The sequence below is a fragment of the Pelecanus crispus genome, chromosome 15 (assembly GCF_030463565.1).
Source record: "Pelecanus crispus isolate bPelCri1 chromosome 15, bPelCri1.pri, whole genome shotgun sequence".
Taxonomy (NCBI): domain Eukaryota; kingdom Metazoa; phylum Chordata; class Aves; order Pelecaniformes; family Pelecanidae; genus Pelecanus; species Pelecanus crispus.
The window spans coordinates 8,540,212-8,562,538 of NC_134657.1; the positions used below are offsets into that span (position 1 = coordinate 8,540,212).

The following is a 22,327-nucleotide window of genomic DNA, read 5'->3' on the forward strand; positions in this document are numbered from 1 at the left end:
CCATTGATACTGCCAGCCTAGCTAAATGATAGCAAAACTTCCTGTATGTCACTTATTGTGAACAATTCTTAATGGCATATGTGAAATGAGTGGCAGGTATAGACCATGCATTCAGGATCAGAAGATAGGGAAGAAAAGGCCTGTATAACATGAGCCAAGTCCTTTTCCAAAGGGACAGCCATTCTCCTTCCCTGGCCCCTGAACGAAGTATAACGTACGTGGCCATTTTGTAGAACATCTCAGCCTGGTATTTGCTGCAAGTAATTATGAAGTTCTGGACTTTGACATTACTGCTTAGAACACAGACTCTAAATCTGTAGGGAATTTCCAAACCTTTTATTCATTGTTTAATCTGCCTCCATCTTGTGGGGGTGGAGCACTTGCCTTCAGCACACGTAAGTACACAGTAAAGTCATTGGATAGGTACCCATAAAACGGCAGGCTGTGACAAATCTTTACACATGCTTAGGCAAAGTTCTGACTTTCCTTCCTGTTGTTTTTCTGTACATTACTATCTGGCAGACTGCACGTGAGTCTGTGCGTTATAGAAATTTTGAGTGTCGACATCAAAACAAGCAGGTCTAACACTTCAGTATTTTGAGAATCTTGGTTTCTGTTGTTCTGCAGGAGGCATAGTGGCTAACAAAGGAACAGTGGTAGCAGGAGTCTACACTTGAAAAATTCTTTGATTTTCAAATAGGAATTGAATGAAAATCCTGAAGTGTTCACTTAAGAGATGAGAAAATGAAGAGGCTAGGGTTCTGGATGGGGAGATGATGTTTCAGGCTACATGTCATCAACAACTTCCTCCGGTGCAGAATGGCCACAATGAAATACACTCTTTGAGTCAAGCGCATTGGGCTCTATTGATGAGAAGAGCTATGTAAGAATTTTGTTGCTAAGCCTCTAGCTGCTTGAAGCTAGCCTGTAGGCCTGTGGATCTCATTTGTTAGAGCTCACTGTTTGATCCATCTGAGGTTGGATTTCAAACAGGCGTGAGGTAAACGCTAAAATAGGCACTGAAATAATTTTAGAAGTGCAGTTTCCCCATATACATGGACCTGAAAGCATTAGCTGAGTGAGGTTTTCAGATCCATTTGAGTCAGAAATACAGCATGCAACTTGAGTGATGATGGTTTGGTTTGGTTTTTTTTTTGTATACCTGGTTCTGATCTGGCCCTGCATTTTTTATTGTTTATCACAGCCTCACTTGTTTCCATTTAATTAAGCAATGGCTTCTGGAGACTCTTCTGACATCTTAATAGTTGTCAGGGAGCTCTGGGCTGCCTCAGAAGTTAAGAGGGAAATCAGGTGGGAAGGTAAAGGAGCTTTACATGTTAACATTCCTGGGAGAGATTGAAAGTGCTGCAAAAACTATGTAATTCCCATCCCCTCCAGGTGTTGTTTGCCAAAGGCCATTATGCAGAAACTTGCAATACCGCTTTTTGTGTTGAATCTGCTGTTAAGAGGATGTCTGTTCATAGCTCTCCTTGCAGGACTAGTTACTATAAAATAACTTAAAAGAAGCTCCTCCCTGCCTCTTCTCCCCTTCAACATGCTTGTTATTCCAGATTTCCTTGGATGCTGGAAGATATTTTCTGGAAGTTTTCTCTGCCTTTAACTGAAAACATGTAATTCGTGTTCTATGTATTTAAAAAAAAAAAAAAAAAGGCAAGGGATGGAGCCTGAGGAAACAACGGAAGTATGCAATTGAGGTGCCTAGAAGCAGCTATGTAGCCTGCAGAGGAGAGAGTGAAAAACAGAATTTTGGGATGAGTTATGTGCTGGTATTGTGTGGTGGGATTGCTGCAAGAACCAAGTGAAGTTATGTTCTGCTTGATTTGGTGTCAAGGATGTGACCACATTGGATCGTACAGAGGTAGCTGGCTGTGAGTGGAGCTGCAGATAGGTTGTCAGACGGCTGAAATTGCCAGAAAGACTTGCATGAACTCCATTGGCGTTGTAGCAAGTCTTTGATAAGGATGGGGATTACCAGTTGTTGTAAGGCCCACTTAGAGCTGGCCTCTGGTGTGTGGCTTTGGGGGGTGTGTGTGTGTGTGTGTTTTGTTTACACTTAGAAACCACTTAGTGGTTTTGGTGCTGTATGCCTTGGATAGTGAGATCGCAGTCTATGATTTTGGTTTTGGATCATCCTTCTTTAAATAACTTCACAGGGTTTTTTGTCACCTGCAGTATAAAGTGACCTATCCCGCTTCTTTCTTCGTCTCCTGTGAGTTTAGACAGATTCTGAATGAGGTGAGGTTATTGAAGTAATGTTATTTATTGACTAACAAAGTACTAAAGTCCACGGTAAGGTGGTGAACAAAGCAGAGCTGTACTTTGACATTTATTGGATTAGGCCCTACAGACTGGCTACCTTGTAGCAAGTCCATTAGTGTTTGTGTGTGTCGCTGCCCTCTGTTTGACAAAATGAGAATGGATTGAGTGGTTCCCAGACCCCTTCCTGCTAATGGAGAAGGAAATTCATTAATTTAAGAAATTAGTTTGGATGTTTGGCAAAAACCAAAAATACAGCCTTCTCTTTAAGTTGCCAAGTGTAAGTGTGCTTTTTCTTGTTTGCAGTATACACATGTAGCAGTCACTGTCACCAACTCAGTTTGTGTCTTATAGTAGGGTGGTGTGAAGAAAGACCCGCTTGAAAAGAGACCATGGTTTTCATTCTATTCCGGTTCCTTACTGTGGGAAATTAAAATGCTGCCAGCTGTGCAAATCCTGATGAAAACTTTTGCCCAGCCTTAGGTCCAGGATGGTGACTTACTAAGCTTTCAAAAATGTCTGAAAGATGATCTTTAGACAATGGCATTAGGAGAGTACACACAAAATATTTTTATCAACTCATTTCTAGGAGTATTTATTGGAAGTGAAATGTGAGTTGCAAACCAAGAGAATTCAATGCTCCTCAACTCAACTGTTTCTTATAGAAAGCACTTAGATACGGATCAGTTATTAATCTTAACAAAAGGCAGCATGTGACCCTAAGGACAATGCAAATAGATTAATTTGAGATGTTCAAAGGAGCATGTACACTGCTTTAAATTGCAGAGGAAGTTGGGCATCTACATTTAGTTAAATCTATGGTGTGAAATTCTTGAGGCAATCTAAGTTGTAAGGGACTGGAGAGGATCTCTTGTAGTGGATTTGAAACCCCACAATCCTTCCGAAGTCTGTCATTCTCTCTTTTGAGCTTGGATTTGGTGTTCCATGCTCTCTGCTCATCACCTTTCTCCCTGTCACTGAAGGTCATTTCATTATTTCTGTGTCATTCTGTTATCTCTAGTTTTGAAGTCTGTCATGACTGGCTTCTACTTTGTGTAAAGCTTTCAGGAAAGTCAAATGTTCAGAAGTAGTGTAGATTTGTGGAGTATTTGCACAATGTTATAAAGAGGGAGCTATGTGTAGTTAAAGATGATAGTCTTGACTTCCATTTGCAGAACTTAAATACTAGATTGTCCTATTTTTGCCGTTTTCATTGAATGGGCTTGTGTACTCTTCTCCTAAAGCTGCATGTAATTAGCTCAGGTTTTTTAGTATGTGTGCATGCGCCTGATATTCTCCAGTGGTAAGAAGCCTGCTTATTGGCTTTCAGTTGTGTCAAACACAGCCAAAGTTTTAGCCCTTTCCAGTTACCCAGAGTAGGTTAGAGAAGTGAAATCAGAATACAGATCAAAGATGCTGTAGTACATATGTACCTTCCCTTGCTGGGAATTTTGGCCATTTTATTTTGGAAAATGTAGTCATAGAATCATTTAGGTTGGAAAAGACCTTAAGACCATCCAGTCCAACCATTAACCTAACACTACCAAGTCCACCACTAAACCAATTAAGGGTAGAGTAATAATTTCATGTTTCCTGGCTTAGTGGCTGGATTATTTTTAATGAAAGTAGTCATCGGTGTTGCTAAACCTGCACTCTGGATCTATTCTGTGCATCTGAAAGGTTTTCATTTACCCTGATTAGCTTTTCATATTGTTTCAATTTGAGGTTATATATATACATTTCTGCTATAAACTTTTTGTCTTGGTAATGATACAAGTGGTGGAAAACTACAACAAATATGTGCTGGAATAAGGCTGGTGGAAAAAACCCTTGGGTTTTAATTAGGGTAATATCCTCATTTCACTAGCAATAGTTAAATTGTTACCATTTTACCTCACCATTTAGCTAACAAGATATATTAATTTTATTTCATATTCGCTGTTACTGTCCTTCCTCTGCTTAGGCTTTTGTATCTGGTCCTGCTAGGCAGCCTCAGGAGAAAGCTGATCATTTACCACTGACTTGCAAAGGAGAACACGTTGCCACCTCCTCTCGAACTCCCCCAGCCTAAGTTATTCCTTAATATCTACGAGATTGATCAGTACAGCAATAAACTGCTGTACAGAACTACAGCAGCTTGACTAAAGGTCATAGGCATTATTCTTGAAAGAAATTCCTGCCGCTTTAGATGAGGTTGAAGAAAAAAAAAAAGGGCTTCTGGAGAGTGACCAAGACTACTAACATAATTGAGAGTATTAACATTTTTAGTATTATAGATCTCTTGATTACAAATGGCATTGGAGCCCATAGCCTGCATCGCCCCTTCAATATGACTCACAAATTCCCTTGTGCAGTAGCAGCTTAGTTTTCTAGCAATAGTCACTTCTGTCTGTCTGCTAACAAGGAGATCTTCCTTTCCCCATTCCTTCTCTGAAGCTTTTTGCTTCTCGTGGTCTATAGTATGAAACTTGTATTTTCAAAGTACTTTTGAGCCATGCTATTGGATGGGATTTAGAGCCTTGCTTAATTAGTTCTCTTTGCTCTTCTAATAAAAATTTCCAGTTCTCCCTTGCTAATAAGAAATGCAAATCTTCTTAAGAAGCAAGAGGCTGCTGTATGCTGTGCTTCCATTGTCATTTCAGATAGGTCTGGGAACTGGCTAGCAACAAGTAACGATTATGAAACCGAGAGGGTTTTTGGCAACTCGGGATAAACAGGGCAGGGGATTACAAACAAGTCTATCCCCTATATATAGAAATTGTTGCAAATTTCAAGTTTTGTTTTGTAAAGTAAATGCTGAAGTCATATGACACAGTCAATATAAGCCTGAAATAAATTATTTGGATTTAATAATAAGTCTCCTTACTTGCATAAGGAATATTCAGTTACATCATTCAGCAAAAATGCAGGGCTCTCCTGCATGTGCAGCTCTAGTTCAAGCTGTAAGGGGTGGGTGAGGAAAAGCTGACAAATGTTTAATGTGTTCCTTTTAAGTGGGATGACTGTGTTCTGGGTGTAAGGTGAATGCATCAGGCTGCCAGAAAGATATTCTGATGTCCTTTTTTCTTGGCTGCCTTTTCTCTGCTTCCCCCTTATATTTCTAACTGAACTGTTTGCCAGAGGACTCTCTATCACACGCCAGTTTGTTCTGTGCGTGTTCTGTCCCTTGGGAAAAAGAATGTTGTATCACACCCTAAGGTGTGGGCTTACCCCCTTGTTCCATAGTACTGGAACAGACTTCTTTCATTTTGCAGTTGCTTTGGATGTGAAGTAACGTGCCTGGGCGTGCAAGTTATCTCAAATGGAATTGCCCAGTGAATGGAGTTGCATTCTTTAAAATGAACAGCATGTTGCAGTGAACCGCAGTAGGGTTTAAAAGCAAATCCCAAGTCTCAGAGTCAAATGCTTTAAAGTATTTTTTTCTCCCATTTGATAACACTTTGATCTTTTATCCTATTGATCTGCTTCCTGATCAAACTATTCAGGTTTAAGCAATGACTCAATCTTTGTACGTTTCATCCACAGTATCAGTGCATCTGTTCGGGAAGGATATCAGAGCTTGTCTGAGTTCTGGTGGGTGCCACATGATACCTCCCTGAACACAAAAGCAGGTCTTCTGGGGTTCAACTTTAAATACTACAGTGATATAAAAATGGTTAAAGTCTTGTTAATGCTGTACGCAGCTTTTTTTGTCTGTAAGTGATATCCATCCTGCCTCTAGGGTTTTAAGTCCCGTTTTCTAAGGGAATACGGAACCTCACACAATAATACCTGTGTAGGGCTCTTAACCTGAGCAGTCAGTTTAAGTCTTGTTCATGTGGTCTGAAAAGATATAGTTGCTCTCTTTTGGCTATTTTGTGACTTTGGTCAATGAGCAGTGCTGTTCTCAGAGGCCAGTGCGTTTCCTACTAAACAGAGGTGAAGTATTTTCAGAGAATGTAACTGATATTTTTCATCATACAATCTTCACAAGAAATTTTCCCGGAAAGCCAACTGAGCTGCTTTCATTACTTTAATAGGAAGTCTGGCCCCTGAATCTTGTTCTGAGATACCAGTTCGAATCCTACTGTATTCTTAAGGATTAATTGTGTGCTTTTCTGTTGTCTGCCTAGGATTTATGGGGACATTCAGCTTCCTGTTTTGGGGTCAGGGGCTGGGCTTTTTTTTAAACAATACAGGTATGCTGGGGGGAAGAGAGGGAAGTCTGAGGACCTGTACAGAAGCTCTAAAAGGTGGGGCTGAGTGAAGAAAGAACATCTTTTGCATGAAAACAGAAGACACTTAGAGATCAGCTGAGTCACAATAGCTTCACTTTCAGGTCAGAAAAAAAGAGTAAAGAATGAATTTGACATGACTCAAGACAATAAAATACTCGGTGAGCCACATCCTCATACAGTGTAAAGTATTGCAGCTCATCTGCTTTCACTGAAATGATGCCAGTATATACCAGCATGAACATCTGTGCCCATTCAGTCTTCCTCACTCTCATGGATATGTTCTTTGGTATATAATGAGTCACAGTGATTGAACTTCCTACAAAGGAAATGACCTCTCCAAAAAACTCTGAAGCATAGAGGTGAGAGAGTCTGGCAAAATAACTACCAAGCAGTTCAACTTTCTCAAAAGGAAATGGATAGATCTTGTCTCAACATTAAAACAGTTTCACCTGTCCTATGAACTGTGGCTTCCTGGATTAATCTCAGGGTTAAACATTTAATGCGCATGTACCAGAAATGGCACTTTGTGGCTAGTGGCTATAAAGTTGTGGTTAGGAGGAGAAGTTGCCCAGGTGAGCAAAGCAGACAGATAACTCACCTGCTGTGAGGCAATGCCTGTCATCTGTAGAAGTACTTGCTCGGAATATGCAATGGTGTAGCTCCAGAAAAGCTTTTGAGTGCAGTTTTGGCTTTTTTCAGTGGACACAGTTGATTTAACTCCTGAGATGCTTTCTAACATCTACTTTTGGTTCTGTCCTAAAGTTCTAAAAAACCTTCTTGAGTCTTTTCTCATTCTCTGTAAATCAGGGGCAGGTGCAGTGAAAGCAAATATGCTGAACAAATGTGTGTGTATCTATCTAACTGTAGCTACTTCACTTCTTCCTTATATTCAATCTATGTTTCTTGATATTATGTATTTTGTCATGCTCAGGAAATTTTGAAGATACTTATTGAGTAGGATGGGAAAGCTAGATAAGGAAGATCTGTTACCTAGCTTTGGTTTGGGAAGATGGCGAGGCTACAGGGGAGAGTGATCAAGGCAGGATCATGTCTTAAGACTTTTCCTCAGCTATGCCCTGTCTCAGCATATTTTCTGTCTTCAGCAAAAGTTTACATAAATACAAAGTATAAACAACGTATGGGAATAGCAGTCACAAGAAAGGTAATAATAGAAAGGTTTAGTCTTAAGCAAATGTTGCTCACTTCATCTGAGAACAATGGCTTTACTGTTACAGCATTTGCGTGCTTTAATGACATCACTTTAATGACATCACTACCTGTTAAAGGAGTCTGATAGCTCTTTGTTAACTTTGGGATCTTTGATAACTCTACAAAAGCCATTAACAAAACATATTTCTCTTGTATTTTAATCTGTGTAAGGACCTGGTGGGTTTTAGGGTCATTAATTCTCCTGATGAGTATCATACAATTTCTACTTCAAGTAATAAATCCATTTCAGTTCCTAGAATGGTTCAAGTCTGGCAGGTCGTTTGGTACAAGCTTCTGCTCAAAGCAGGAACAACACTGAATGCAGACCAGGCTTTCCCTTTGGGTGAGGAGTCCGATTCTTTGGTAAATTGTTTGCGCAGTTGAATACTGAGTTTCAGCAACTATATTTGCAGATGTCTTCGTCACTGATGTATAGAAATGTTTGAGTAGTGTGCGTGCAATGACTGTTTTCTGGCTGTGTAGGTTTTTTCTTTGGTTTAACCTTGCTACAATGCTGTTGTTCTGTCTGTAAAAACTAGGACAATTCCTTTGCTGAAGCTCTTTCTGTTTTTTTAATGTTACTGTTTCAGTTAAACCCTTTCAGGGATACCTGTACTAGGTGCTGTGTAGAGAGATAAAAGACTGTCTTATGCCTAAGAGACTTATGTTTAAGCTGTAGGATTTCACAGGTAGTGGGTAGATAGAAGCAGAAGGGGAGAACTCTAATTCCTTTAAAAAAATAAAGGGATCAGGGTATGCATGGTACATGCTTATTTGAAGAGCATGTACTAACTAGAAACAAAAGCTGCTTAAGATTTTCTTCCATTTTTAAACGTATATGTGCGTTCACTCACAGTTGGAACAGACATCCTTAAATTTCAGAAGCTACTTTACCCCACAGCTTTCACACTGAAAGACAGACACAAAAAAGGCCCCCCTTTTTTTTTTATTTGACTGACTCTTAAGTATCTGCTTTGAATTCTAGAGTCTTCCAAAATTATACATTATACTCATGGTAGAACATTGAAGATGTAGTAGCGGTCGTAACGTCTTTTTACCAGATCAATAAGCTGAAGAGTTGCAGCTGGACTTCAAAAAGTGTCAGAATCACAAATATGCCTCAGTAAAGGGTCTAGTAAAAGGTACATACAGGATAGAGAAGCTCACAACGAGCCTTGGCGAGTCAGCTCTGTGTGTGTATGTAAATAAATATATTTTTGGTATTAATTGGATGATTAACTTAAAGGAAAAAACATTTGGGGATGCACAAAACAAATACTTGGAAATGTATGAATTGGTTTTGCTCAGTCTAAAGCAGAATGTTTGCTCTGTATTCTTTTAACTATGTATATGCGTAGATCAGATGATGATGAAGGGATACAATTACAGAGACAGATGACAGCATGTACAAGGATGTGTATTTGGGGGGGGACAAAGGAGCATCTTTATTAGAACCTATTACCTCCCTCCCCTTTCAATCCAGTCAGTTTGTGAAATCTGTCCTAAGTGTATAATTGTGGTTTTGGTGACTCTAGCTGTGCTTTGTAACAAGCATATTCTTTGCCAAATGAATTTCACCCACTGATAGGCCCAAAATTTATTTCAGAGCCACAGGACACCTTTTGAGATATTTCCCATGTAAATGTGGAAACGAGTGATTTTAATGATACTGAATTTCCACAGGATTAATATTACTAAGTGCTACTGTCCCATATATGAAGTTGCTATGCATTTGGCTCTGTGTATGGGTATTACTTCATTGACTGACATGCTCCCTCTCAACAGAGGAGATTTTGACAAGATAGAGAATGGAGAAGGTGGGGCTTGGTAAAAAGACAGTCATAGAGAGGAAATGACTTCCCAAAGAAGCTGAATGAGAGATCAAAGGCAAGAAGAGAGGTACAAATTCAACCTGGCAGATGCTGTAACAAGGACATCTCTTAGTCATTTTTTGCTACACATGTCTCAAGCCCCCCCCCCCCCCCCCCCCTTTTCTACTTGCTGTAAATTAATAGTGATGCCTCATTGCCCTCTCTCTCTTCAAATAATGTCAAACTGGATCTGTGCTTTCACAACAAAACATGTTAGGGCAATGTTTCAGAGCTCAACTTGTAATTACAAACTGAAGGAGACTCCCATAGATTCAAACAGTTACCAGCACAAGGTAGGATCCCCGGTTTCTGTCTTGTGTGATTGCTGTTTTGGAGTGAGCCTTTGCCCTTCTTTCTCTGAGGAAGGTATCCATCCAAAAGTTTTGGCAAGGTGAGTCTTCTGTAGCCAGTGGGCAGGAGATAGGTAAGAAAGGGAAGGAGAATGCCAGACACAGATGAAGAGATACAGTATGGAGACAGTTGACGGCATGTAAGAGGAGAAAAGAGCTTTAAAGGGTAAGAGACAGAACTGAATGAACAAGCCAGCATCACAGCAGATAGTTCTCAAAACTGTCCTCTGGGAATATAGCCGATACCTTCACTTACAGAGAATGATTAAGTGTATGTGTATATATTATATATATGTGTGTGTGTATATATGTGTGTATATATAAAAGAATTAAACCCAGCACGAGTAGTTCGGTTTCTGGAGAAGCTGCTGCTGGCAAAAGCATAGTTTTCTGTGATTACAGAAAATACTGGAGTGAGGGAAAGAAGAGTCGGTGGCTTCTGTTATGTGAGGAGCTGTCTGGCTATAAGCAACTGCTGAGGTCAGTCCATTGTATGTCATCTAGCTATGTTCCTGCAGTAAATATTGTATAATAAACAGTTAAAGCAACTTCCATTATTTAAAAAAATTGTCTTCTCCAGGTTTGCAACATGCAAGAGACCCAGGGAAGATACACCGAATACTTGTAACAATATTGCTCCTGGGAAGGGTCATCACATCCATTCTGTCAAGACTGAGCTCAGTGGTAGTTCTTTCTCCACACTGATACTATAAATTTTATTCTTCAATGCATGGAATATGTGTCAGCAGGACTAAACCAGGACAGTCTCCTGAATGTGGAATTCCAGAGAAGGCACTGGCTGTGACTTCCGAAGTAAGCCAACAACATCCTGAAATTCTTGATTTTTCTCAGATACTTTATTACTCGACTGAATCTTTCAGCAGATACCTGTTCTGAAATACTTTGACTTGGAACAAGCACTGTTGTTACACTGCTTTGAAAGCTTGAGATGGCTCTGGCTTCTCCAAAATCTGTAGCAGGGGATTTGACACAAAGAGAAGAACTCATGCTCCATGATGGAAACTGTTTCCATTTCCTCTCTGCAAACATCATCCAAATAGGTAAGTGAAAGGTTACCATCCTTTCATCTAATAGTTTGGTATTGAAAATACTTTCTTTTACTCCCAATTTACTTCTATTGTATTGAGGTTTCATACAGGATTTCTAGATTTCCTTAAATTTGTTTGAGAGACTTGTGCTTGTATATTCCTCAGTCCCTTTTTTCCCGTGTAGTTGGTATGATGACTACAGTTTGGGTGCAATGTATTTAAAAAAACCCAACCAAACAAACAAGCCCCCAAACCAAACACCCCCCCTGCCTCAACTCCCAAAAAAAACGAAACAGAAAAAAACACCAACCCCCCCAAGTCCCTAAACCAGCAAACGAAGTGTCACTACTCTGGTCTGTGTTTGACCTGTTCCAGTAGTGCCCAGGAGTTGGTAGCATATATGAGACTGTAAACACCTGATAGAGGCTGGGAATAAAATGAGATGGTATTGGAAGGCAAAAATTGTAGCAAGTTTAAATAGAATATGGAACATTGTCTTATACAATAAGGCTATCTCTGAATCGGTCTTTCTTATGGCCTTGCCTGTACACACAGTCTGTGACATTTGAGTCATGGGAAGGGACCTTTATGTGTAGAATTGCTAAAATTTTCTCATCCCGTATTCTTAGAGTGGAGGTGTTTGCATGATCAACTTTACATTTGCAGTCTTAAGAAAGTTCAAACTGCTTTTATTTGTTTGTCAGCACAGTGTTGTGTTCACCTACTGGTAGCAAACCCCCTAACATGCAGGAAGATACAATTAAAAGCGAGCCTTTTTTTGGCTCACTGTTTTAAACTGACACCTAGACTAATCCCTTGACCCCTAAACTCTTTTCTCCATTAAAAACAGTTAGTTCCTTGGTGATTTTAATGGAGGGTGAAATTTATGCATGTATTTTAGAAACTATTTTGCATGAAGGAACTACTTGCTTTTTCAGTGTTCATTAAGTACAGTATGAATTATTATGAAACCCTTTGCTGCATGATAACGTAAGATTATGACTCTAATGTTACCAGTGCTTCCCAAAACATGCTAGACAGCATAGCATCTTCATGTAACTGGTGACATTTATACTTGAATAAATGATTGGAGTGTTTTTGAGATGTGCTTAAATAGATGGGAAAATGACTTCTACTCCCAAGTTAAGGAAAAATACAGTTACCCTCACCTAATGTGCTGATTAGAATCTTGATGTCTTCTGTGGCTGTAAATAATACCGCTATAGCAAAATTCACAGGTAGATTGGAAGGACAACATGAGTACTCTTAGTTACCAGACCTTCAAACAGCACGAGTTTGCGTCGGTAACAAGCTGGCTCTGAATCCTTGTCTGACTTGTGGCTGCAGTGGGGTATGCGCTCTTCCCATAAAATGCCTGTGATCCCTTCTGATCTTGAACTGCATCTCTCATGGCAGGAAATGTTTCAGTTGTTGCTTCACTAAATATATGAAGCTTAAAATGTCTTCAAAGATAAGAAGCATATTTGGAGATACATGCCCAACTGCTTTTGAAACTACAGATGATGTGCATATCATCCATGGTTTGTTAACAAAGAATCGTAACATTGGTGCTTTTACAGAAACCAACGGATACATCCATGTTCCTGGCTGCGTGCCTTTCATTGTATCTGTAAGAATGTAAGGTCTATGTGTTCGAAGAGTAACACATTTCCAACATAAGCAGGTTTTCAAGTATAAAATCAAGGAGCTGTACACAGAAACTGCACTCCTGCTTTTTGATTTTCATGTCCAAATGCAGTGGGAACCCAATATTAGACTGTTTGCTTATTCTTGTCCCTCCTTGTCCCCAACAGATAATGGGTGTCTGGTTTAGTTTGAAAATGTGGCTAATAAAAGTTAACACTCTTCTGAAAGAATGCAAACCTGTCCATTTTAAATTTGATCATTGCATTCTTAGCTGCCCTCCCAGTGCTGGTTAGCAGAGATGTTTTTCTGAGAGATTAATTTATTAGCTGGAATATCTTCAGTGAGAAGTAGTTTGGTGGCTTGTAGCTCCCTTTTGGCAATTAATGTGGATTGGAAACAATACATGTAAAAATGAAGCTGACAAGACACAAACACAGATGAGAGAGAGAAAAGGAATAGAAGTCTTAAAGTCTTCATGCGTTAGGAGATAAGCACTGGAATTTAAAAGGAATGTGTTCAACTTCTCTTTGCAAGACAGGTAGACAGAAGATAGCCAACAAGAACTGGCTTTTGAATGTAGATAAAAATGAGATTGGCCATTTATTAAATGGTATCAATCATATCCTAATTAAGCCTCATTTTTAGGGTTCAATCCAGGAACTAGTAGATACCAGGATTATATCTAGCAGAAGGAGAGAGATACTTATTATTATATCTGGCATTGCAAGTTTTATTTCCATAGGTCTCTGAAGCGTCTCGTGCTGGTCATTGATCCTGAAATAGGAAAGTCTTTAGACTGAAATCATGTTCAGTGGATTTGAGAGGGAGGAGGATTGGAAGAGAAAGGACAATTTGTCAGAGTCCCAGAATTTGGTCTATGCAGCTTTGCTAGAGCAAATGTTTGTGTCTGCTGAATTCCTCTTAAGAAGGCAGTGAGGTATGCTGAATCTTTTTGTGGACAAAAAATTATTTTTCTTGTCAAAGCAATTCATACTAACAAGAAACAAACAGTGGTAGCCCTATAACTTCACATTATCCTTTTTGTGGGTGATACTAGTGCAGTTGCCTATCAACTATTTTTTGGCTTTCAAGCAGGCTGCTTTATTCAGCAGCACCAAGTGCTCCGAAATATTTTGTTCTTTAATCTTTACCAGATATATTCCAGAGGGAACACTAAATGCTGGGAAAACTGGGAGGAATTATGCAGTAGAATGCAGCTATGACGGCCATAAGAACAGCAAGGAAAACCCAGCCTGTTTCTCAAAGCAAAACATTTTGGGCCACATATTTAAAAAAAAATGTAAATTAGTATCATAGGATGAGACTGTCAAAACCAATTGCAGCTTTTTTCCTTGATTCTTTCAAGTGCTTCTGGAAAATCTTTCTTGAAGTTGATGAGAACAGGATTTATACTGCCTCAGGTTGTGGCTCTGTGCCATGAAGTTGTCTGAACCAAGCTGAGAAATACAGAGCTCAAAGAATAACTATTGTTAGCTGTTGCTCTTTTTTGAGTGTTGACAGCTTGCGCAGAGGAAAATAAGCTCTTCTCTTGGGAAGCTCTGGAGATTACAGATGTGATTTTGCACATCAGGTGTTGACTGGAGATTGGGTAAGAGGAAGGGAATTGTGTAACTGATGTCTGTGGCAGATGAATTTGTGCTACAGGAGAGATCTGAAGGAGGAGGAGCTGGTTTGTTGCATTTAAAATAAAAAAAAGTTGATTTAACCCAAGATTTAATCAGAACTTCATGTATTCAACACAGGACTCATTTGCTTGAAATACATTCTCATTTACTGCCTACGGTCATGAAGCAGACAACACTGAAAGTTTTGGCTGGGCTCTCACAGGAACTAATTTCATAATTTTGGCCAAATTTCCAGCAATTGTGAGGTCAGTTTAGCTTTCTGCTGGCTTGTATTTGGGCTGATACATATATTTTTTACTAGCATTAATGGGGCTGAATATATAATCTTATGTATTTAGTGATACTAGTTTTTTCCTAGTAGAGGTAGCCATCATCTTTGATCATTGTCTAAATGTGCTTCTTGTGTTCACTGTATGCAGTAAGTACTTAAATATTCTATATTTATTCTTGAATTTATGCAGCTAAGTGGAGCATCTGTTCACAAATTATTCCTATGACTGCTTTCTTCTTTTTTTAAAAATAACCATAAAGCATATTCTTAATTGAAAGGTTATCTAAAGGAAATGGACACATTTTTAACTTCCTGCAAACAGTAACTACAGTTTTGCTATTATGCATGTGTTAAATGCATACACATTTTTTCAGCAGCGTTGTAGGATTTTTTTTTTTATTCTTTCAAAAGTCTGCTGAGCCTCTATTAATGTCCTGTTTGTGGTGTTGTAGCTTAGGCAAATGTGCAAGCAGTTGGCTAAATGAAGCTTGAGTTGAGCGTCATGATCACTAGCAATGGAAGGAAGCATGTGCTGAAGTACTTTGCTAAACTGGGACCTTTCCTAAGAGGTGTTTTTCTTAGCTGCAAACTCTTGTATACTGAAGGTCTGTGGTGGGATCTTTAGCATTCCACTGCCCTCTCTTGCCTTTGCACAACTCTTGAGCTCTCCTGTCCTTAACTCTGCAAGCTGTTCAATTCATATCTTGCGGTTCCTCAGCATGTGAAGATGTGCTTGCTCATGTGCTCTGGGGAAGGTTGCCCCAATACTGCTATTACAGTGTGTCAACAGAAAAAGAGAAATATTTACAAAAATTGTTTCCTGCAGATCAAACCAGCAATGATAATTTTTTTTTTCTAGCTCTTTCTCATAAGTTGGTTTGCAAGGGGTTTGAAAAAGAAAAGTGCAGAAATTTAGAGGTGAAGTAGGTGTATTACATCATCTGTGTGTTATGGCACTACAGAAGTAAGATGGTATGTTCCAGTTATTGCAATATTATATAAACTGACTTCTAGGGATCTACTTATTTGTAGGATGAATTGTAATTTGTTGCCTCCTGAAGAAGAATTGTCCGTTATATACTTCTGTACATAAAGCTCTGTCTGTGCATGCTTAGGCCAAAGTGCAAAGAAATGGCAGAAATAGCTGGAGGGGGAGAAAGTCTTCATTGTGCCTGTGCAGCACTTCCAGCATTCCAATGCAAGTGGGTCTGAACCTAAACAAAAGCTGGTCTGCAGCTCAGGAATCCCTTTGCAGACTTGTTCAGAACACCCACTTGAGTTTGTTCTTACCTCCCTAATTAACTCTTTCTATGACTCAGTTTAAATGCTGTGTAGTGCAGTGACAGCTTGTATCTTATTTTGTCTTTGTGTTGTAATAAATGCTTAAGCAATCTAGACAGAAGTGATCGTAACACTGTTGAGCTGTTGTCTTGAGTAGCCTATGCTTTCAAATACAACATTTCAGCTTTATCAAGCCCATGCTGTCAACTGTAACACTTCAGGTTTCTCATTTGTGTGAATATATCTGCAAGAAAATTTAGGAGAGGATGGAGCTAGAGAGTTAAATCACTAGTTGGAATTCATCCATGCAGTTAAATAAATGCTCCTCAATTGATTATTTGGTCCCATAGTATCATTGCTACCTACAGTCTACTTCTGTACCATACTTATTAATGTTAGACAGCTTGAAACTCTTAGCATTCTTCTGCAGTCTTCTGATTTGTTTCATCAGTTCAGACAAACAGTTTTCAAAAATTTGTTGCTTTTTTGGAATAAAAACTCTGCTTTTCTGTGTAGGCTTTATATGGATGAGGAATAAGATTGCTGTGTAAAAAGGAAATCTGAGTGGAATGCAATGAACTTTTCCATAATTTTGCTGTATAATGTGATTCAACATTACAGCAGCATTGGGAAAGTCCAAAATCAAGGAGGTATATGGCAAATTCAGTAATCCTCTATTTTTTCAAATATGTTCCGGCATGTCTAGACTCACTTTTCCCTTGTAATCTGATGAAAGAGTGTTGTGCACAGACATGCAAAATCCTGTTTGCTTAGATATATAGCACATCAGATTAGCCTGGAGGAGTACTTACGATGGCCTTCAGCATGTGGCTCTAACATGCCGCCTGTCTCCATGAGCAGTGCTTCTGTCATGGTGGGGGAGTGGACTAGATGATCTTTAAAGATCCCTTCCAACCCAAACCAGTCTATGATACAAGTTTAGCTGAAGAACAGACACGCAAGTGATGCTATGTGAGCTGGCATCAGCTGTCTGAAAGTAACTTGAATTAAAGCTGGAGTTCTGTGAAACTGCCCATCAGTTAGAAATAAAATGTGAACTGATACTGTGGTTCTACTAGTTCTGCATGTATTAGAGAGTGACTGAAGAATTGATACTGGTTTGGGTTTTGTTGATGCGGTTTGAATCAAATCTGAAAAGACACACTGTTTATCCCAAGTGTTTAACCTTAAACACGTCATTCTCCTTGATTTGATACTACATGGACAGTGGGTACTACAAAATTCTGACACCAAATCCTAAAGTTTTTGCATACTCTCAACGTGAAGCGTTATGTTTTCAACACCTTTTTTCCCTCCTGAATGGAGAGTAAGGCTATAGCGTTACAGCAAGCTGCTGTTTGTCCTCCTTTTTGCTGCAGAGGCAAAAATGAACAAGCGAGGCTTGCAGAATGCACTATTGTTTCCTTTGTTGGCAATGTCGGCTTATACTAGTTTAAAGTGTCCATGAATCCGTGGACTGTTGTAGTAAAGACATGAATCTAAGGATATAATACTGGACTGCTCAGCAGACCCAGATTCTAGTTCTGGTTGTTACTGACTTGTTTGACTGTTTTTGTCCTTCTGTTGTCTCTGATTTTGATTATAAATGGGAACTCCTATTCCTGCACAACAGACACTTCCCAGTCATGTCTGGGTCTTTATTACCTGTGCTGAAATACAAATGATGATAATGTTCAACATAAACAATTCCGAAATGAAATAACTATACTAAGATCTCCTAGATGGTGACACTTGTGGGTACTGGTATCAGCTGCATGGGAACTGTCCTGCAAAATACAATCGGTAGACCCCAAAAGAGTCTGAACCCTGGAAGTTTTGTGTAGCTAGAAACAGTGAGTTAGGTGAGAATAAGTTTGGTGTGTTATTTATTCTCTTTCCTGCCAAAAAGCAAATGCACCAACTGAAAAAAAATAAAGCTGAAGCCGCTCCTTCGAGACATGCAGAATTCTTTTTAAGTTAGATTTAAACTAAAAAAAAAAAAACCAAACATGTCTTTTATTGCTTTTAGTGCTGTTTAATAAGTGAAGCAACTGTTGTATAAGGCAAACGTTCTTTTAGCACTCTCGTTATGTATTCTAGGTACCAGTTGGTTCCATTTAGGGATGCCTAATCTAAATCTGCAAGGGACTGACATGCTAAGAATGGGAGGGAAAAGGTGCTATTACTTTTGTCAGGTTAACACTTTAAAATATTAGAGAAAGACCTAGAGTAGGGCTATGAGAGACGTTGATTGAGCTGTGAATTGTAGTGTGAACTGTACAGAAGGATGGCAGTCAGCAGTTTCCAAATTCTGCTGCTTGCTTTTTGCAGTTATCCTGGATGAGCTGAATCCTTGCTCTGTGCCCCACAGGATTAAACTGGAGGACAGTAACAGACCGTCTGTGTAGCAGGCAGCTCTATATACCTGCTCCAGTGGATAGACACTTCCGAGCTGGGGTAGAGAATTCCCCTGCCGTTCCTCTCAGCCATTTCACCTATATGCGGGATTTCTATAACGTAAATTCTGTGCCTTGGGCATAAGGCAGTGACTTCTTTGGAAGTAAACTTGTGTGTACCCGAGGGGCAGAATTTGTCCTAGAATGCGTACATTTTAAAAAAAGGGGTGTAAATGGAGGGCTCAAAAGCGTTTCTGCGTGTAGCGTACTGGGTGAATTTCTATTGAGGCTTCTGGGTGAGTAACAAATTAACAGGATTAACTTCATTTGCAGAAGAGGTGTGAACATTTAGATATTCATAAGCGTTAGACCTCTGTTGCAACTGGTACGCATATCTGCAGCTCTGAGGTTTAGCACTCTGAACCTTGGTACCTGAGAGTTGGGACAGTAGAGCTAAATAGATGGAGATGCATTTCTACGTTATTGCTTGAGCCCATTTCAGCCTAGAATTTCCCTGAGTTTAGGATTTTACTGCTGCTTAATGCAGATTCAGAATGTGACTGGCAATCTCTAGCCAGGCTTTCAGCTTTTTAAAACAAAATTTGTTCTATTTGCAGGCATATATGTGCAAATAAGCAGCCAAACATTTAGGTGGGTGTTTTGCCCGAGAGATCACAAACTGATATATTTTCATCTCAGGTGGTGGTGGTGGTCTGGAGCAGATCTGAGGACTGATGAAACAGTGAAACTTGAATCAATTTTCAGTTTGTGAAAAAAACAGTTTTCTGTTGTCCATGCTCATGTAGCATTCTTTAATACTATTAAAGTCTTAGAAGAAAAATTGTTTGAAATAATTCAGTCTTTAAGCTGTTTTATCTCCCATTAAGACATGACAAAATAGTAAGAAATTGTGCCGTTTATGTAATGTAGTGTGCATTGTAAAGCAAGTATCTGGAATTACTTGATGACAAGAGCTACTTCTGGTCCTCAGGTCATTTTGCAGTACAGAAGCTAATATTTGACTGTAACTTAGCACTAGAGGGCAGCGGTGTTCCTAATGTTATCCATACATCCCTTAACTATACACATGCATGTTCCATACATATGTTACGTACACCTGATGTAGGGCAGAGACTTGTGAATCATATGTGACGGAAGGCACCAGGAAGACGTCTGGCTCAGTATGCAGTCCCTGCTTCCCTCCATCTCTCCGCCAGAAAAGGGCTGAGCAGAAGGCTCAGTCTTCAAGAGTCCAGATGGAACCACTTGAACCCAGGTTACAGGGCCTCAAAGAATTCGTTTCCAGATGCAAAAGGTAGTTTAACAGAAACTTGAACAATCATTTTTGTGATGGCTTATTAGAGTTTCTCTTGCAGATTATTTCAGCAATCTTCACTTTAAAAAAAAGTGAGAAAAGTCACTAGAACTTAGTATTTGCTTAAGTGTACCTCCTCAAAATTAAGATTTATCAAATCATTTGAAGTTTGAATAAGATACAGATGATGACATATAAAGACAATGCTTAGTTACACTTTGTCACTCATTTGCAACGAGTGATTCCATGTAAGCATCCCTGACATGGGTTGTATTTCCATGTTATCATTTGATTTAAAAAAAAAACAAAACCAAACCCACCTTACAGCAATGCACACAGCGTAATTCTTATTTTGCAGCTGATTGAGGAGTGTTAATCTGAGAATTTACAACAAAAATTTTGAAAGTACTTGGTGTGGTTTTGTATATAATAATTACTGACTTTCATACTCATTGTATTAACCATTGTCATTATTGAAGGACCTGAACTGATGCTGAAGTGCACACGAGAAGGACAGCTTGAGGTGCGTGAACAAAACATAACTGAGCAATCAAATCGCTAGGAAACCAGCATGAGGAAACAGACTGAGAAGTAATAGTTGCAATTAATGAAAGCATTAGGAAAATTTAAATGGAAAGTCTGGACTGATTGCAATACACTTGGGTTATTTTGTTTGTTTGTTTTGAGGTATTCAGAGATACGTAAAGCAGCTAATTTATATTTCAGATAATTTGTGCAAAAATTAATCTTGCTGTATCTGAAACATTTAAAATGCAAAAGGGTCAATAGGGTTCAAAAGTACTCTGATGTACTGCACTGAATGAAAACCTTTCTTGAGGCTGTTAACGTTCACGATGAACCAGTTAAAACTCATCTGACTAAGCATTTCAGCATTGCAATAGAATATATCTGGACTGTTTTGGTCCAGTTTAATGATCTTGATCTGTGCTCTTATGGTACAAAAGCGACATAAATCTCTAAACCTTCTAGCTTGTGCTTAGACTAATGCAAGCACTCCACAACCTGGGTTCTTTCTCAGCTGTTACCTTCCTTTGCCTATTTACAGAGTGGCCTTACAATACTACTGTTCCGGTTTATATCTATTTCTGATCCTTTTGTAGGATAAATGATGATAGAAGGTGCAGCTCTATAGTAAATCTGGACCAAGCAGTGTATGAGGATCTTGCATTTCATTTTGACTGTGTTGAGCTTCGGTATCTTATCTTTCAGCTGATGTGACTCATATATTCCTTTTTCCCGTCTTTGAGGAATGTATACTTGTTTCCTTAAGAATACTAGTTTGGATCAAATGAGTGCTGCCATTTAGCCCAAATAGATTCAGCAGGCAATGAAAAACTGTCAAGCTTTCCAGATTGATTTCTTTCTTTGTTTTGTTTGGTGGGGGGTTTTGTTTGCCTGTTTTTTAGTAAAGTGTATTGTAATGTAGTTCTTGGAGGCTCTGTGCCAGGATGCCTAAAGGTGTTTAGTCTCCTAGCTCCTATTCAGGCACAGACATTCCCTCTGAAATGTGTTGGAAGTTAGGAGCTTAAATACTATTGAATTTGGCACCTGCAATGGAGCAGAGAGGTCTCCAGTTTGTTGTCTCCGATTCACACATGCTTTGACCCTGGATAGTGATTTTCTTTTAGAATCCATGAAATACTAATAACTGCCTGTCTTTGTCTTAGTGGAGTTTTGTTAGGATAAACGCGTGGAAGGTTGTGAAACAATCAGAAATAGCAATGGGAACCATAAAGGTACATAAGGCAGGGATCTGATTTGCTGGTCATTCTCCATTGTCAGTAGCAATATTGCAGTTTGGCCTCACCTTTCTTTGCTGTGTGCTATTGAAGTCATGCGACTATAATAAAAAGGGAAGAGTTACTTGGATAGTGAATTTATATGCTAACTCTCTTTCTTCTGTAGAAGTTAACTAGTGAAAACAAGATAAAAGGTACTGACTGAACTGCGTTGCAGAACCAGTGTTTTTTCTGTACTGGGGAAAAAAACCCAGTGTACTACACGTGTAGGTATAGCCATATGTCAGCTTTATAGCAGAAATCCGCATCTCAGATTTTCATTTCTGTAACTTAAAATTATCAGGCCTTCACTTCAAAGGTTGAAAAGGAAAGTAACAAATGGCAGGTTTGACAGGTTAATTAAATCTTTCTAATGAGCAGAAATTCAACTCAGACTGCCTTTTTTGAGGTGCTAGACACTCTTACATTACTCCGAGACAATTTAAAGCTCTCTAGAGAATCTGTGACCAAGTTATATGTCCCTTACAGAAATAACCAGTCTTGGAGAGGAGACTGACCAAGACCCTCTTTAGGCTTCCAAGGCAACAACTGAGTAACATGCTATCTGTATCACAGTATTGTCTGATCTGAGCTACTGCTGTGATTAATGGATCTATTTTTGTGTCACTAGTGGAAGAAGTGGAATTATTTTGTTGAGGTAAAGCCTGAGGCATATTAAATTTTTGGTGTGCTGGTGTTAAGAGCTTTTATGGTTGAACATGGATTAGAAACTAGATCACTTGACTGTTGTCTCCTGTTTCTTCTTCCACCTCCACTAAAATCTCCCCCCTCAAGTTTTCTTGCTCTCCCGTATATCTGTTGCTGCCTGTAAAGATTTTAGAAGCATGTAGTGGGAAATGGGACCCTCCAAGCAGAATAAGCAGTACTGTTGGCACACGCATTCCAGAGTCTGGGATGGGAATCTTGCCGGTCCGATGGTCGGTCTGTATCGCTGTTGCCATCTACTGGCTGAATGCACAACTGCTGGGCTGGCATCAT

At 39.3% G+C, this 22,327-nt stretch overlaps 1 protein-coding gene across 2 annotated transcripts in view; it reads left to right on the top strand.

Moving 5' to 3' along the window:
* The first annotated feature begins 10,873 nt into the window (after positions 1–10,873).
* PLCH2 (phospholipase C eta 2) overlaps positions 10,874–22,327 on the top strand; it is a 95,620-nt gene continuing 84,166 nt past the window's right edge. For both annotated transcript variants that reach the window (XM_075721517.1, XM_075721519.1), the window contains exon 1: positions 10,874–10,985. In XM_075721517.1, coding sequence (XP_075577632.1) covers positions 10,874–10,985 — 112 coding nt within the window. The remainder of the gene's footprint in view (positions 10,986–22,327) is intronic.